The 17,881-nt window shown below is 33.8% G+C and overlaps 1 protein-coding gene across 3 annotated transcripts; it reads left to right on the top strand.

The window, feature by feature from the left end:
- The first annotated feature begins 683 nt into the window (after positions 1-683).
- Positions 684-4,829, top strand: LOC143254953 (LYR motif-containing protein 1-like). Of its 3 annotated transcripts, none has more exons than XM_076509876.1 (4): positions 684-728; positions 2,138-2,303; positions 3,609-3,669; positions 4,431-4,829. In XM_076509876.1, exons 2-4 carry the CDS (start codon positions 2,148-2,150, stop codon positions 4,577-4,579), a joined length of 366 nt encoding a protein of 121 aa, XP_076365991.1. In that variant the 5' UTR covers positions 684-728; positions 2,138-2,147; the 3' UTR covers positions 4,580-4,829. The 3 variants fall into 3 exon arrangements, with proteins under 3 accessions (XP_076365991.1, XP_076365988.1, XP_076365989.1); XM_076509873.1 differs by having other exon boundaries at positions 690-836; XM_076509874.1 differs by having other exon boundaries at positions 698-836; positions 2,125-2,303.
- The last annotated feature ends 13,052 nt before the right edge of the window (positions 4,830-17,881 follow it).

The raw sequence follows: 17,881 nt of genomic DNA, 5'->3' as shown, positions 1-17,881 counted from the left end.
CGTATACGATGAAAGCATAACCTATTTTGACTTGTATTCACTATTTCTGTAGATATAATTTAAAATCTTATTTGCCCTACCACTAGCAACAGCACATTGCTTGGATAGCTTTTGAAACTTATCGACTATTACACCAAGATCCCTTTCTTTCATGACAATCTTCAGGTTATTCCCATCTAAATTATACTTATACTTCAAGTTATGGTAAGCCACGAGAATTATTTCGTACTTATTATAAAACCCATCTGTCATTTATTTCTTCGACTTACTATTTGATCTTAACCCTTTTGTAAAACATCAGCATACTCTTCACAGCTAGCAACACCCAGAACCTTGATATCATTCGCAAATGTGAGTAACTTATTGACCATTCCTTTGTTCATATCATTAATAAATCATAATGTCTAAAAGTTCTGGGATACCCCACTTGTGACATTAATCCTGTCAACCGAACTCCATTTATGACAACCTGTTGCTTTCTTCCATCAGGCCACCATTCTCTCCATTTAGTTAACTTCTCTTCTACATGTATACATACACACAGTATATATATTTTTTAATTTCTTATCTCTGGTTTTGAGCTGCAATAGACAAATACACATGAAATTGGGGAAAACTGCATTTAACTTGGTTTTAATAATACATTACATTTTATTTAGCGTTAGCAAGTTTAAAGAAAAACTAATATATAAGTGCAGATGGCACACAAATCGTGTATGCGTGCAGTGGTAAGGGGTATTGTAATGGTATATAATTATAAATAATAATAGTTTTCATTCTTCTATTTTTATACATAATTCCTCGCTGGGATATTCCTATAAACTTTTCACTTGAAAGTAAGCTAAACTTATATATTTGTCTGTCATGAACGGTATGCACGTAACTTGACGCGTATACTTAACATTGGTAGTTATGTCAAAACTGGTGTACGAGTAGGCTTACGTATACTAATTGTTAATACTATGTTATAATATTATTTCTTACAAATTGGAGTTATACTGAGCGCATTCTTACAAATTTTTCATCAGATCTTGGTCTAACCTCTTTCAAAATACACTATTACTGTTAACAAAGCATTAATTTAAGTTGGAACTTTGTTCGATCTGTCGTTGTAAGTTGTAATTTATAATCGTTGTCGTTCCCACTTTGCTCGAAAATGGCATATCTTAAACATAATAGAATCATATTGTTAAAATTAAATCATACGCTATAATTATCTTATAGTGGATTTGCTGAATGCCTGTGTATTGAAATGTTTAATATGGGTGAATTGACTGTAAATATACATTTTCAATAAGTGGTTACAAACCGCAATATAAGGAGTTGAACTCAAAAGAGGCGTTTAAGGTATTAGTTGTCTTACTAATCGTGTCTTTGAGTAAAAAATGCTAGTGTTGTTGATAGGTATTATTGTTATACATATTTGTGAAAAATGACTTTATATATATATATATATATATATATATAAACAATATAAGTTCACCTGTGGGTGTCTGATTCATAAAGCAAAAGAAATAACTACTATGTTTCCTTACCTTAGATTTCAAACAATCATAAGGGAATATAAAGTACACGTTTTAATAGTTTATTAGTGGTAACTTGTATAACAAAACACCTGGTGTAAAAATATAAGAATTCTGTCATGCATGAATAGGATTCATCTAAGTTAGTATATACATAGCTTAAGAATTTTACTGCTGATGTCTGAGATACACCTACCATAATAAAGTTAATACAGAGCTGATACAAATATAAACCTTATTAAAGGTGATTTTTGTTGAAGAAATGGACCTGTGCAGTAACAAATATTAAAAGTTCCATACTGTCACATAAAAGGTTGGTCTGTGTATAACATCGTTAAAAATGCTCTGTACTTATTGACACATAGCTCCTTTATATGGATATCTTTCTCTAAATAAGCATTAATACCTATGACTACTAAGAAAAAAGAAGATATGTTCTAAATAAAATTAATTGTTTAATTTGGTTGCATGTAGTAGTATTGAATGTATTTCATCAATATTGGTTTTCAGTGTCACCATTTAAATGACTGTATTGATAGAAATTAATAAAGACATCTTTAACTACATGTTTTTCTAACATCATGAACTTAAATGATTGTAGTATCTGTTAACAGAAACATCTGGATGTCAGCTCTGAGACGAGAAGTGTTGTCTCTTTACAAAAGGATCCTTCGAACTGGCAAGAACTGGGAAGCAGTTTCTGGAAACTCGCAGCATCCTGAATTAGAAGGAAAATATATAATTAATGAAACAAAGGAATTGTTTCATAAAAATAAAAATGTGAGTGAGAATGTTGATCTATCAAGCTTTCTGTACACGAAACAGTTCACAATGTATATAAGTTAGTGCATTCTATACACTTGTACTGTAGCTTCTCTGTGTAACTGAAGAACAAAGCATACTCTGAAATTAGAAAACAAAAGCACATGGCTGTTTAACTAAGATTATTGAATCTTAATGAAACCGTACAGTATGTTTTAGTTAATGACATTCTACATTTTTATATAAAACTTGATATTTAACCATTAACTTATAACTCAACCAGGCCCAGTCTCACAATAAATCTAGAGTATGTAATATCAGGAAATATTTTTAAAATTTACTAGAAATTTGCTAGAATGACAACTGTAGCTGAGAGCTTCCATCTTATGACGACAGTAACTTGTTTGACTTTCCTCAAACCAATGTTTTCCATTTTCTGGTGAATACCTTTTTTGCTTTTTTCTGCACTTTTTCTTGTTTCTTGCAAAGACTACCTTGAAAACAGCAGTTGGTAATTATCAAAATAAGTGAACATTGACAATCGCTTTGGAAGTTGTATCAAAATCAGTTTTGGTTGTTGTGCTTGGTTCTGGAATCTTTATACTCAAGTCTAAAAGAAGTGAACAATTATATCTACTGGATATAATGTAAAAAATCAACACCAGATTTTATGGATTTTGTTTTGTGAAGCCAAATTCAGGTTAAAAGTCCTTCATTCAGATTTATGATCTTAATGACCATAAATACTTTGTTAAAACTTTCTGACTGAGACTTGTATCATAAATATGTTATAAATAACTTCCTAATGAAAGTTAATGAGCTGCTTTGAGTATCAGTTGTGTAATGTCGTCAGTGTCATATATTGGCTACAGAACTTGTGCAAACATTTCTTAAGTAATCTGTAAAAGTTAACTTCCTCCTTGAGTTAGATTACATTAATACTCTTACTAATTATACTTAAATATAGTAAGAACTTTGGAATATTAGCTTAATAAACAATAACCATAACTAATTATACTTTCTCATTTTCAGTGTTTATCTACATTTAGCCAGAAGTTTGTATGATATTTTACACAAAACTCATACAAAATACTGTAGAATAATACGAAAAGACAGCTTGAATACATAAGTTCAAAAAAATCACTTAATGTATAAAACTAAAAGTTACTGTACTTGTTAGGTAAACTTCTAGTGCCTTGATTTCAATTGAGGCATTTCAAACATTGAAAGATAATTAGGCATTCCTTTCTTAGAAAATTTAAATAAGCATTTATGTTTATCTTAAAATGCTTGAATGACCTGAAAATACCCTTTTTTAAATAGCTGAAAAATGAAGAAGAAATCAAGTCCAGATTGATGGAGGCTGACAGTAGATTGCAAATGGGTAGGAAAGAAATGTGCTTTAAAAAGTATCTTGTGAGAAGTGCTTTTTTAAAAACAATTTTATAAATCTAAAATAGTGAAGAGAATCTCAGTTTTACATTTTGTGTGAAACTTGGGAAGTGGAAGGAATGAGGGATTAGTGGGGAATTTCAGAGGTGAATTTTAACATTTGCACTCAAGTGAGGTCACAAATTTGAATGTTCTGAACACTGCATATAGGTATCTTACCTTTGGTCCATCTTTTTCACTTTTATTGAAATAAAGTGCTTCTGAAAACAATTTCAACATTCTGTTGTATTATGTATTAGTTATTATTTATCAAAATTATATTCTCACTGAAACAAATACTTTGATCTCTTTCATAACTGTTTTGTTTTACTAACATAGTATTGATTACTGTTTGGCATTTAATACCATTATATGATTCATTTTACAAACTGTTTGGTATAAATTAGTATGATCTTCACCATGAAGTTGATTTCTACTATCTTAAAGTTAAATACATGTTGATATTTGCTAGATAGTTAATAAAAGCTAATGTAATTTTGATCTTTTGAGGTACTGTATTACATTGTTTTTATAAGTTTCAATGAAAACTGTCAATATGGTATCACATTAGTCAGTTTGTAATATTTCTCACAGCTTTTATGCACATATTAAAGCAAAAAAATACTTACTGTCTAAGAAGTTAAATGATAATATATAAATTTGTAGAAAAAGAAAGTTTACTTCAATGAAAACAGAACTTTTCTTTCATGACAGCTTTGCACTATCGAATACCCTACCCACGTCCAGTCAACTTACCTCCTCAGGCCTTGGCCAGTCCACTTGGCAAGAGATTAAAGAAACAGTGTAGACTACGGAAACAGTCAAGGCCCATATACATAAAATCTTTAGATTCTGAGACTTAAACATATTTGTAAGGTAAAACATTTTTTCCCACAAATAAAACCAAGATAAAAGTGAACTACGTTACTTTTCAATCAATAGTTAATAGCATTAGCGATATTAGTGCTGTAAAGTATTGGAATAGAGTATCAAAACAAAGCTTAGCAGTTTTCCAGTATTTTTGAAATATAAATAATAATATTTAGTTCACAATAATAATTGCATCATATAGTTTTGTATGTATCCAAAATAAACAAATATTGTAAACTATTACTTTTTTTGTAAGTGTGACACTGACATAAGAAAGGAAAATATGGCTACTTTTCGTGGATCGTCGGTGCTGGCACAGTGTTTCATTAGTCTATTGGTTTTGATAAAGCTGCTACGTATTTTATAAGTTACAATTTTTTACACATTTGAAGCAAAATGTTCCACAATACTAAGTAAACACAAACTAACAATTGACAAAACTATTACAATAGTTCAAATACCATAAGACAATAATAAATCTTCACAGAAGTCTCACACCCTCAGTGAGAGTTTTTTGTAATGTAATCTATTATTAGTAGTAACCTATACAGTGTTCATGCTCTAGTTTTAGCAATTATTAATATAATTAAAATGCATGTTCTGACACTATGACTTTAGTCATGTTTTAATTATAATTATATGTATACTCTACTATGTTTGAACCAGTGTAAAATGAAGAGGTTAATAAGTAGAAATAACTTTATGTCTGAATTAAGACTTAAAAATCATACTTGTTAGATTTATGTATGTAAATTTATCAAATCCTGTTTGTGTGTGTGTATATAAACACCCTCTTCTCATGGGGCTGGTATTGCCAGGTGGTTAGGATGCTCGAGTTGCAATCTGAGGATCACAGGTTTGAATCTCTGTCTCACTAAACATGCTCACCCCTTCAGCTATGGGGGTGTTATAATGTGGTGATCAGTCCCACTATTCATTGGTAAAAGAGTAGCCCAAGAGTTGGTGTTGTGTGGTGATGATTAGCTGCCTTCCCTTTAGTTTTACACTGTTAAATTAGGGACAGCCAGTGCAGATAGCCGTTGTGTAGTGTTGCTTGAAATTCAAAAACAAAGAAATCTCATGGTTTAATGCAAGCTTGCAAAATATGTGTTTAACCCTGTAATTGAGACAGCACACAGTCCATTGTACAGCTTTACTTAGACTACTTATCTTCAGAAAACATTTTACAACATTCACTGGGAGGCAAAGTCTTGGTAAAAAATCTATTTCAGAATGACTGATATGGGTATTGACACTTATTGATAAGGAGAGAACAGCATTTCAATCTTCCTAGATCATCTTATCCTGAAGATGACCTAGGAAGATCGAAACATTGTGCTCTTCTTATCAATAAGTGTTAATGCCTGTACCAGCCATTCTGAGATAGGTTTTTATTTCAAGTGGATTTATCATCATCAAGAAAAGTCTTGATGAAGTCAGTACCTATACTTTTTTAAAATGTCCATGAAAGTGTACAATAATCTATAGTGACACAGCACATGTTGCCACTGGACACAAAATTATTAACAATAGCCCAACAAAACATGTTATTAACACTTATTATATGCTTTTGTATAGACCAACACTACAAACATATGGATGTGGAACTGTGAAACAGTTACAAGATGAGTTGAGAAAGAGACGAGCTTGTGTATAGAGGGCAAAATAAGAATGTTTGTGTACAGCTGTTAATATGGAACATTCCATGTTTTGAACTTATGAATACTTATCATTGTTTAAATGTTTTTGTAATTGGATTCGTTGCTCAAGTAATGTGTACAGAGTAATTATCTGAAAGTTTAATAATGGTATGTTTCTTTTATTATGTTAGTGACCAAATGTTCATACAAGTGCTGGAAAAAAATTAATAATTGGAATTAGTTACACAAAGAGCTACAAACATAATTTTAATCACCCATTTTTTACTTTACTATGGTCAAATCATTTTTCTCACTTCATGTATAAGAAGTTATCACTTGTTGTTTATATTAAGATGTAGATAAAGAATCAGAAGCATGGTCAAGTGATTAGAGTGTTCCATTCGCAATCTGAGGGTCGAGGATTTGAATCCCTGTCACATCAAACATGCTTGCATTTTTAACCGGGGGTCGTTATAATGTAACGGTCAATCCCACTGTTTGTTGATAAAAGAGTAGCTCAAGAGTTAGCGGTGGGTGGTGATGACTAGCTACCTTCCTTTTAGTCTTACACGAAATTTAACAACAACTGTTTTATTATTAAAAACAAACTTGCAGTTTCAGTAACAAATATAAGTGCCAACAAAAAAGAAAATTATGACAGGTAAACTTTACCATGACAACGATGCTAAGAACTTGTATACATTTCTGATAATCACGTCATAAGTAAGATAATCGACGTTCTGTTACGTAAACCTCGTGTTTTTCTAGATGTTTGTAAGGTTTGGTTTCAACAATACGTATTCGAAAGTTACACAGAGTGAGGGAAACATAAAATTCCACCACCAATCCTCGTTTCTAGTGAGGAATGTGAGGATCTTGCTAGTGCTATCATTCGTTCAATTCTTTGGTACTGGTTCCTGTGTTTTTAAGAAAGTTGGCATGTTCACTTATATCATACGGTCCAAAAAAAATCCCGAATTTCATCAACCATTACCCAATAAATTAGTTCCAAATGAGATTTGAGACTGTTTCGTTTAACTAGAGCAAGGTCACTTACAGGCGTACAACACTAAAATTCAGAGTTTGATTCCTCTCGTTCGACAAAGTGCAGAGAACATATTGTGTAGTTTTGCGTTAATACAGTAACAACAAAAATTATGCGTTTTATTTCGGATGTTCTTCCCTTCAGAAACTATAGGAATATACATATACGGATAATAATACATGCATCTTGTCTGCACAGTTAATAGTAAAGTGGTGCCCTCCAGTGGTAAGTTTGTAGGCTTATAATACTAAAACTAATGAGATTTAAGTGCGACTAAATATTGGTGATTCTTTGGCCTATTATAGTTTATAATAATTTCAGAACAGGTTAGTCATAAAACTTTATATGCCGTACTAACCATATTGGTACTGATCCTAAGTTAGCAGTGCAATTGAAATGGCCCCATTGGATCAGCAAATAAGCCTGTGGGCTCACATTGCCTAAAACCCGGTTTCGATACTCTTCGAGAACATAACACAGGTAACCCATGGTGTAACATTTCTGCGTATCAACAAATAAGCAATTAAACAAATTATGGTTTTAATATAGGAGAAAAAAACTTTAGCGTAACTTTGCACAATGACTTACCTGTGTCACTTCAAAATAAAATTCCAGGATAAATTATTAATATAACCGAGAAAATAATAGTCTATGCCATGAAAAAAAAACCCATCAAGCATCTAATAATTCATGGTAGCATTTCGAAGCAGTAATACATTGTGTGAAAATATAGGAGTTAGTTGAGTGAAGTAAGTATGCGCAGGAAGGGAAATAGTGTGTGTGGATGATTTGGTGAAGTAATCCAATCCCCAGTGTCACATAGTATCTCTGTGGACTTACAACGTTGGAAATTAGGTTTCGATGCCTATGGTAGGCAGACCACAGATAGTCTATTGTTCAGCTTTGTGCTTAATTACAAATAATAACAACAGTGTTATTTAATAAAATTCTGTGCGTCTGTTAAATTACACAATAACTTGAGTTGGTTAGTCAGGTTTGCTATCAGTTGAGAAGATTTCTGCTAAATGTTATTGTTATTAGTGTATTAGGCCTATATTAGTTATGTTGAAAACGTAGTTTATGAACTTAGGCTTATAACTTGGGTCAAAGTGAACGTCGCCTGCAGCAGACTTTACTGTAGAAATGAATCATAATTCTTTATTATTGTGTTGACTAGGTTTAATATTATTTTTACCAGATAATCCAAAAGATGCTACCAACAATGGAATACGTTACAACAGTCTTTATTTTGAGAGAAGTTTGTGTAGCTAAAATTTCAAAAAGTATAGTGAAAAAGGAAAAGCTTCGTTGTTGGTTTGCTACAGTTGATGTACTATAAACCTCGAAGCTATAACTCAGGGGTGTGCAACATTTTTCGTCGGTGGGCCATATAACCAACTTCATCAATCAAGCGGGGCCACTTAAAAACAAGCTTATTCGTGTACATGCACAATAAATTTAAAAAAATTCTCAAAATGCAAGCAATAATATTTTATATTTTTGCATGAGTGATCATTTTAGTGCGACACTTGAAATTTAGAGTCCTTGCAGAGCTTGTCAATATCAGCTTTGACAGAAGTGGTTGCCACTCTTAACTGACTGGTCAAATGTTCATCAGTCAGCTGACTTCTACATTTGGTTTTGATGAGCTTCATTTTGGAGAAAAATTGCTCACAGCAGTAGGTGCTACCAAAAAGGGAGGCAATTCTTTGTGCATGACGGGACAAATTGGGAAACTTTTCACGTACACAGAGTTTGTAAAAGTCTAGCAAACTGTTTTCAGAGAATTTCCTTTTAGTGTCCATGTCAGCCTGCAGTTCAATGAGTTCCATTTGGCAATCATCAGGACTGTCTTCCACTGCCAAATCAAAAGGTTGAGCGAACAATTTCAATCTAGTTTCAGTTTGTCTGAAATCTGGAAATCTGTTTGCAAACTCATCACGCAGCTTTTGTACACTGGTTCCATATTTAGTGCAATCCAGATTAGGAAATTCCAGTTTCCTGGTTGCAAGACATGTAAAATGGGTCAATATGGCTCTTCTCAACTGAACCTGGAAAAGTTCCAATTTCTTCTCAAAAGCACAAATATGCTCAAACAACTTATTCACAAGTTGACTTTTCCCTTGTAGTTTTAAGTTTAAATCAGACAGATGCTGTGTAATGTCTGTGAGGAATGCTAAGTCATTCAGCCAGTTCTCATTGCTCAAGAAGTCCACATTCTGACGTTTGCTCTCCATGAAGAACTTAATCTCCTCTCGCAGATTCCAGAATCTCTTCAAAGTAGCAGCTCTACTAAGCCAACGTACAGCAGAGAAGTACAAAACATCTGAATACTCACTGTCCAGCTCATCTAAAAAGTTTTAAATTGTCGATGATTTAATCCTCGTGTTCGAATATAATTTACGCATTGGACGACATTTTTCATGACTTCTGCAAAATCCACAACTTTGGTGCACAAGCTCTCTTGGTGAATAATGCAATGGCTTACAACTACGTCTTGTGCTCCAATTGCAGTTAGAAATTTCTTGGTGAATCCATTTGTCCTACCTGTCATGGAAGGAGCACCATCTGTTGTAACACCACATAATTTATAAGGATTCAGTTCAAACTTTTCTACAACCTTAAGCACTTGTTCACAAATATCCTGTCCTGTGGTTGTGGAGGAAAGGCTTGCCATATCTAAAACTCTTCGAAAACATCAAAGCCTGCAGTAACAGCTCTGATGAAAATGACAAGTTGGGATGTGTCATTGATATCAGTGCTTTCATCCAAAGCCAGACTGAAAGCTTCACACGAATTCAATCTCTCTTTCAAAGTTTCTTTGATGTCCTCTGAAAGATCTTTTGTCCTGCGTGAGACAGTAAAGCGGGAAAGGCTAGTTTGCTCCACCAAATATTTTTTCTCTGGACATGCATATTCTGTGAATATTGTTAAACAATTTTAATAAATTCTCCATCACTGAAAGGCTTTCCCTTTTCTGCCATACATTCACAAAGCTTAAAACTCAGTTTTGTCACCAGTTCTGAATTTTTCTTGAAAGTGGTAAAACACCTTGTTGCTTTTCAATGGATGTTTTAAATGTTCAATTTTGTCCTTTCGTGCCTGACCAACAATTTCATCAAACTGGGAGGAGTGCTTAGTTGCGTAATGTCGCTTAATATTGTACTCTTTCATGACTGCAATTGTAGTTTGACAGACGAGGCAGACAACACCTTGATTATGTGGGACAACAAGATATTTTGTGCACCATTCACTGTTGAATAACCTTCCCTCATCATCAATTTTTCGTTTCTTAACTGCTGACATTTTACTAGCCCTGAAATCAAAACAAAATTATTCTCACGAAAATAGCAAAGTAGAAAAAACATAGAATTTATTTACACATGGAACCTCTTATGGACAGAAACACATGTTTCTAAATTGGCATCCCGATCATAGCCTTCCGGTACTTAAATTAATTGAGAATAGCAAAATACAGTGTGACCTCGCCTATTCGCGGTTCGCCATTCGCGGCCCCGCATATTCGCGGGTTATGCGCGAACTGCGTTTTTGTAGGTCACAGAGACTGAAAGGGCTTTTCGAGGAGATTTCAGTTGTATTTACTCAATCAAGCCGTTTTTATCAATTGTCGTCCTCACCAAACAAGATTGGACTGCTATTGGCTGACTGCCTCAGCTTCCCCAACAACGCAAACGGCAAAGCACAGCCCGGTAACGCACGGTACAATTTAGTGAAATACATAACAGTATGCAATATTGCTACATTATTACTGCATCAATGAGTATAAGTATCATTAGTGTTTGGGAAGCATTTCATATAGTATATAATCGCATACATATACGTTTTAAAACTGCGTCCAATATTCGCGGTTTTCGCTATTCGCGGGAGGGTAAAGAACGTAACCCCGCGAATAACGAGGTCACACTGTACATAGAATCAGATGCATCTGAAAGCAAAATTTTAATAAATTCAGTAAAGTCACAACAATATGCTAAATAATAATCAATTTACCTTCAATCTCTTGTAGTAACTGTAAAAGGTAATAAAATTTTCACCAATAATGAATGACGGACAGCAGAGGTTAGGGAAAATTGTCGCCAGCGGGCGAAGGCGAGGTTCAGGACATGACGTTGAGTCATAGACAATAGTGCTAGTGCACGTCACCTATTCATGCCCTAAGGAGGCCGACCAATCGAATTCGGCCTGCTCCTCTCTAGCAAAGATAATTTTAGAAGTTTGTCGAGTCGAAGCCTGGGAATCCCGTAGGATCGATGCTTTTAAAAATATTCCATTTGCGTTGGATTCAGGCCACATGGTTAGATTACAACAACTAGGGCCACACTAAATGGCTTGGCGGGCCGGGTTGTGGCCCGCGGGCCGCCTGTTGCACACCCCTGCTATAACTGATTAACGCTTATTGATCGGGAAACTAAGATATTGGTCAGGAACGTTTATAGATTTCGAACATTACAAATCGTTTAACTTTGGTGGATTAAATCGAATGTTAGTATTTTTTACAAAGACATTATATAACTTCAGCGGTGAGAAAATCACGTGGGATCAGTAAAGTGAATTGTACCTGTATCAACTCAGAATAAACTCGCTCGTCGTGAAGTTCCGGATCGAATAGAAGACTCAATATTGTTTGTAAATTTGTAAAACTTTTGTATTTAAATTATTATTTGTAATAACCGTTATTATAAATTATATTATTGTTTGTTTATTAAAATATATTTGTATTAAGAAAGAAAGTTGTGTATCAATCTTGTTGGCAAATATCATAAATCTGATATATATCGACGTGCCTCCAGTAGCACAGCGGCATGTCTTTGGACTTACAGTGCTAGAAACCGAATTTCGATACCGTGTTGGGCAAAGTATACATAGCCCATTGTGCAGCTTTGTGCTTAATTACAAACATATCAACAGTTAATTAACATATATATTTAATTTACAATTTAACTCAGTTTCAAGCTATTTGAAATTGTAATACGTCACATAATAAATTGGAGACTCGTCCAAGATAAAATATAAATAGGTAACAAGCTTTATTTAAGATACTTTAAAGTTTTGATGGTAAAACAAAATACATAACATACGAGCAACAGCTAACTGTTTGCTGTGAGGTTCTAAGCTCGTTATGCTTCATCATATTAATTTAGGTTAATGTATAGAGAACTAAAACGGACTCGATGTTATACACACTTCACCTTTATAAAAGGCTTAGCAGTATTTCTTTGGTTTTATGACGCAAGTTGTTCTGATGAGGCTTCAATGGGCGAATCCACCGTCAACAGCAGGGGATGCGACCAATAAAAAAATGGATTAGACCTACGTCACAGATTCTTTTTTGTAATTTTTTATCTTGTTAAATATTTAAACCTGAAGAAAGATATAAGTATTCGTAAGTAAAATAACACAAATTCTAATAGTATTAATTTTAAAATATTATGTAGCTTCAAAGAAAAAAGAAAAAAGACGCATTCAAAATTAAAAGCAAAATTGCAAAAAAAAATGTTAAGGTAATAAAATAAATTGACCGTTTCATTATAGGTTGAAACAATATGATTGATGTGATGGGCTTATAGTTCTACTGTGAATAAAACACTGGCATGTTCGTCGGTTCAGTTGTTTAATTGTTCCAAAATGCTGAGCTGCATGTGACTTATATACGTTAATTTGCGAGCAGGCTAATTGTTAGCGTGCCAGGCTGCGGATTCGAATGTCCAAGGTTCCATTCATAATATGTACCAAAACATGTCTGGCACTTTACTTTGTGAACATTATTATCCTGACATTTAATATTGTTATTTCTGTTAAAAGTAGTCGGTCGTGTAGGTGACTGCTCTGGTGACTAATAGCCCTAACTTTGGTAAGGAGCTGACGGTTACTCTTGTGTATTGGTGACTCTGATACGATCTTTAATTCATGTGTCACGTAAAGTGCCCTTCTGGTTAAATATTAAACTAAATGTACACCTAATTAAGTATATACATTATATTTTTCTTCTGGTCTTTAGAATATATCCAACACATTAAATTATATCGTCAACGATGTGTAGGCATAAGTAGCAAATAATAAACAAACGCGTATGAGTCAAGTGGAAAAGTAAATTGATAAACATACAATACGCGTAGGACTCGATCACTATCAGACATTTCACGTGTTCACAAAAACATCTGAAGGACGTTGCGCTAAAACAGAAGTAAAACATATATTCTTTTCCTTCAGATTTATGTATAAACTATAAAATGTGTTTAGTATTGTATTTTTGAAACTTTTTTCGAGGGTGTTTTTCTATGTTTCTGTTTTCTTGAGTTGTTAAGCATATAAGTACAAAAATGTATTATATTTGTTGCAAAAATAAATTATTAACTTATTAAAGCCCTTTCATTCGCCTTCTATTATTATTAGATGACGTTGCCTAGTGGTTTGTTTACCCATGCAGATGGTCGTAGGATTCTTGGTTCGCACCCTTCTGCCACTAAATTGTACTCCGCACTTTGGAGCCATGGGTATTCTAAAATTACACGGGCCCAGCATGGCCAGGTGGTTAAGACACTCGACTCGTAATCCGAGGGTCGCGAGTTCGAATCCCTGTCACATCAAACATGTTCGCCCTTTCAGCCGTGGGGACGTTATAATGGTACGATCAATCCCACTATTCGGTGGTAAAAGAGTAGCCCAAGAGTTGGCGGTGGATGGTGATGACTAGCTGCTTTTCCTCTAGTCTTACACTGCTAATTTAGGGACGGCTAGTGCAGATAGCCCTAGAGTTGTTTTGCGCAAAATTCAAAACAATCCAAACCAAGATATTTTAGGTAACGCTGTTGACAAACCTGGCAATTTTTATCATAGTTGAAAATTAAGTATAATAAGTAGTGTGAAGTTGTGAAGTGAATATAAACTTGATAGTTCATATTCCTATGTTAAATGAACAAAGAGATGTTAAGATCGTTTGTTTGTTCTCAAAATGTTTGCTCAAAACCACATACGAGCCAATTTGCACATAGATGTTACTCACTTTGAGCTGAGAGAGAGGGGGTAGGCAACTAGTCAATAGTGCCCATCGCTGACCCTTGCCATATAGGTGCCCGGGGGGGGGGCAGTCAGCGATAAGTTCAACTACTTACAACTCTAAAATTCGGACTTCAGTTCCTGCCATGAACAGTGCACAGATAGTCCATTATATTGCTCTGTGTTCAAACTAACAAACTGCTCTTACAGGGCAACCTAAGGTCCAAAAGTCTGGAGCACGTTTTTGTTGCAAAAGGACGCGATTCATAAGCCCTTGGACTTTTAGTGACTAATTATATGTGGCTCAAGAGGATAAGTCCGCTAGCAACGTGCTTATCAGTTTAACAGTAGCAGATCTAATACTATAGAAATATATACCACGCATTCAAGAGTTGTGAGTTGTGTAATATTTTAGCTGAGTTTTGTCACAAATGTTTCTGTACATCGTACGTAATTGTTGTATTTAAATGTTTTATGCGCTCCCATGACAACCGTTTCATTGTTGCTGTTAGTAACGTAGATATTTAATATGGTTTTGATTATGTTTTTCAAACACTGTATAATTGATACGTTTCTCTTACATACTGGACTGACTCACCCATTTCATAGTGTAATCCTTGTTTTCGGTATTTGAAAAGGTTTTCTTCACTTAGTATTTCAGAATATTCTAGAAGTAATGTGATGCGCCTTCTAGCTAAAATTTAAATTCTACCATTAAAAATATAGCTTATAACACTTCTTTCTTCGTAGGTAGTCAGATATTAAAACCAGGATGCTCAATAACACTTAAACATTGATTTTGAACTCGTTTCCGAAAAGTTAAAAGTGTTTTAGAACATTACGATAAATATTTCTACAAATTAAAAAAATAAAGTGGTAATTATAAAAATAATTAATTCAATTTACCATTCTTGAGTTTTTCTTACGATATGATCCTTCCACAAAGAGGGAACTGCGTGTCAACAAATGTGTACTGTAGACTGATGTTAATAAACATCACATAGAAAACTACGTGTCAACAACTGTGTAGTGCAGACTGGTGTCAATAAACATCATATAGAAAACTACGTGTCAACAACTGTGTAGTGCAGACTGATGTTAATAAACATCATATAGAAAACTACGTGTCAACAACTGTGTAGTGCAGACCGATGTTAATAAACATCATATAGAAAACTACGTGTCAACAACTGTGTAGTGCAGACTGGTGTCAATAAACATCATATAGAAAACTACGTGTCAACAACTGTGTAGTGCAGACTGATGTTAATAAACATCATATAGAAAACTACATGTCAACAACTGTGTAATGCAGACTGGTGTCAATAAACATCATATAGAAAACTACGTGTCAACAACTGTGTAGTGCAGACTGGTGTCAACAAACATCATACAGAAAACTACGTGTCAACAACTGTGTAGTGCAGACTGGTGTCAATAAACACTATGTAGCAAACTACACGTTAACAACTCGGTAGTTCAAACAGGTATCAACAAACATCTACAGGAAACTACATGTCAACAACTGTATAGTGCAAACCGGTATCAACAAATGTATGTAAGAAACTACATGTCAACAACTGTGTAGTGCAGACTGGTATCAACAAATGTCTGTAAGAAATTACATCTCAAAACTGTGTAGTGCAGACTGATATCAACAAATGCCTGTAAGAAACTACATATCAACAACTGTGTAGTGAAGACTAGTATCAACAATCATCTACAGCAGTGGTTCCCAACCTTTTTTATGCCCTGCACCCCTAAAAATTTTAATATGTTCTCGCACCCATCACACTAATTATTTATTTAAGAATAAAGGCGAAGGTGACCAAAACAAATGTTATCTCGCACCCCTGGTTGGGAACCACTGATCTATAGGAAACTACACGTCAACAACTATGTAGTGCAGACTGGTATCAACAAAGGTCTGCAGGAAACATGCCAACAACTGTGTAGTGGAGACTTGCATGAACAAACATCTATAGGAAACTACTTGTCAACAACTGTGTAGTGCAGACTGGTATCAACAAGCGTCTGTAGGAAACATGCCAACAACTGTGTAGTGCAGACTTGCATGAACAAACATCTATAGGAAACTACTTGTCAACAACTGTGTAGTGCAGACTGTATTACGATAATTGTGTAAGGATTAGTGCAACTCAACGTTTGCATCAACCAGAAATGTAAACAATTTATAAGAAGTAGAGAATAACAAACAATATAATTTTATTTTCCACATATATACACGAACTTACGAGACAATAGCAACAAGATAAGTATAACGAACTTGTAAGTCTGAATTACAAATGCTCAGGAAGTGTAAAATAAGCAAATACGTTCTAGTGAACACAATTTACAACGCAGCCGACGAGTTAATTTGCTTTCACTGTGGGGGAAATTAACATTATCGGCACACAATGTTTACTTTTGGTTACCATGGTTACCACAAGGAAGTAGTTTTAACTAACAGATTGGAAATCGCTCTGTACCTTGAACTAATATTTCACTTGAATCTTCACGTGAGGTACGGAAGACACCAAGTGGCTGGTAATAACGATATTAAGCAACATTTCTAAAATAAATTTTAAAAAAATTAACAGAAACCATGTTCGGGGAATCACAAATCATTTCACTTCAACAAACGCTATCTGTGGTATTTCAATGTCATCTGGTAACTCTGTCGTCTCTCTCTCTCTTAAAGAGTATGTCAAAGTTTTTTTGATTGTTTCTGGATTTACTGATTAAGTAAAACTCTCAGCTCCATTAGAATACAGCACTAATTAATGGGTTTCTAGTAAGAAAAGTACCGACACGTCACGTGTAGAAACAGACGTGAGATTCAGACAAATTTGATTTTTTTTTAGTCATTATAAAAACGTCGAGTGCGTTGAAGCCAACAGATTATGTTTTTGTGTTCCGAAGAAAGTTGTACTCCTACTGCTACCTTCATGAATAGTGTTGATTATAATGTTTACTGTACTATTACTTTATTGTTACTGTCATGAATAGCGTTGATTGTCATGTTTATCGCATTATTACTTTATTGCTTCTTTCATTAACAGTATTGATTGTAATTTTTTACTGTATTATTAATTTATTGTTACTTTCATTAATAGCGTTGATTATCATGTTTATAGCATCATTACTTTATTGTTACTTTCATTAATAGCGTTGATTATCATGTTTGTCACGTTATTACTTTATTGTTATTTTCATTAATAGCTTTGATTATCATGTTTATCGCATTATTACTTTATTGTTACTTTCATTAATAGCTTTGATTATCATGTTTGTCACGTTATTACTTTATTGCTACTTTCATTAATAGTGTTATCATGTTTACTGTATTATTACTTTCATTAACAGTATTGATAATAATTTTTACGGTATTATTACTTTATGTAATTTTCATCAATAGGGTTGGTTATGATGTTTACTAATTTACTTTCAATGTTTTTAATTTATTTTTCGTTATTATACTTTTGTTATAGAGATTATTTTCCATCATTAACTTAATATGTGTATTTCGGACTAATCTATATCTCCAAAACTGGCAAAAACTTGTAGAAGATTATTGATATTACCGCCGAAGA

The sequence above is a fragment of the Tachypleus tridentatus genome, chromosome 7 (assembly GCF_004210375.1).
Source record: "Tachypleus tridentatus isolate NWPU-2018 chromosome 7, ASM421037v1, whole genome shotgun sequence".
Taxonomy (NCBI): Eukaryota; Metazoa; Arthropoda; class Merostomata; order Xiphosura; family Limulidae; genus Tachypleus; species Tachypleus tridentatus.
The sequence above is the reverse complement of the archived record's forward strand: the minus strand, read 5'-3'. Positions and strand labels throughout refer to the sequence as shown.

Bases quoted from the DNA above. Each gene is read 5' to 3' on its own strand.
- LOC143254953 (XM_076509876.1), top strand. From the start codon at position 2,148: ATGTCAGCTCTGAGACGAGAAGTGTTGTCTCTTTACAAAAGGATCCTT. The intron at 2,304-3,608 runs GTGAGTGAGAAT...TTTTTTAAATAG, and splicing joins TGTTTCATAAAAATAAAAAT to CTGAAAAATGAAGAAGAAAT. The intron at 3,670-4,430 runs GTAGGAAAGAAA...CTTTCATGACAG, and splicing joins TGACAGTAGATTGCAAATGG to CTTTGCACTATCGAATACCC.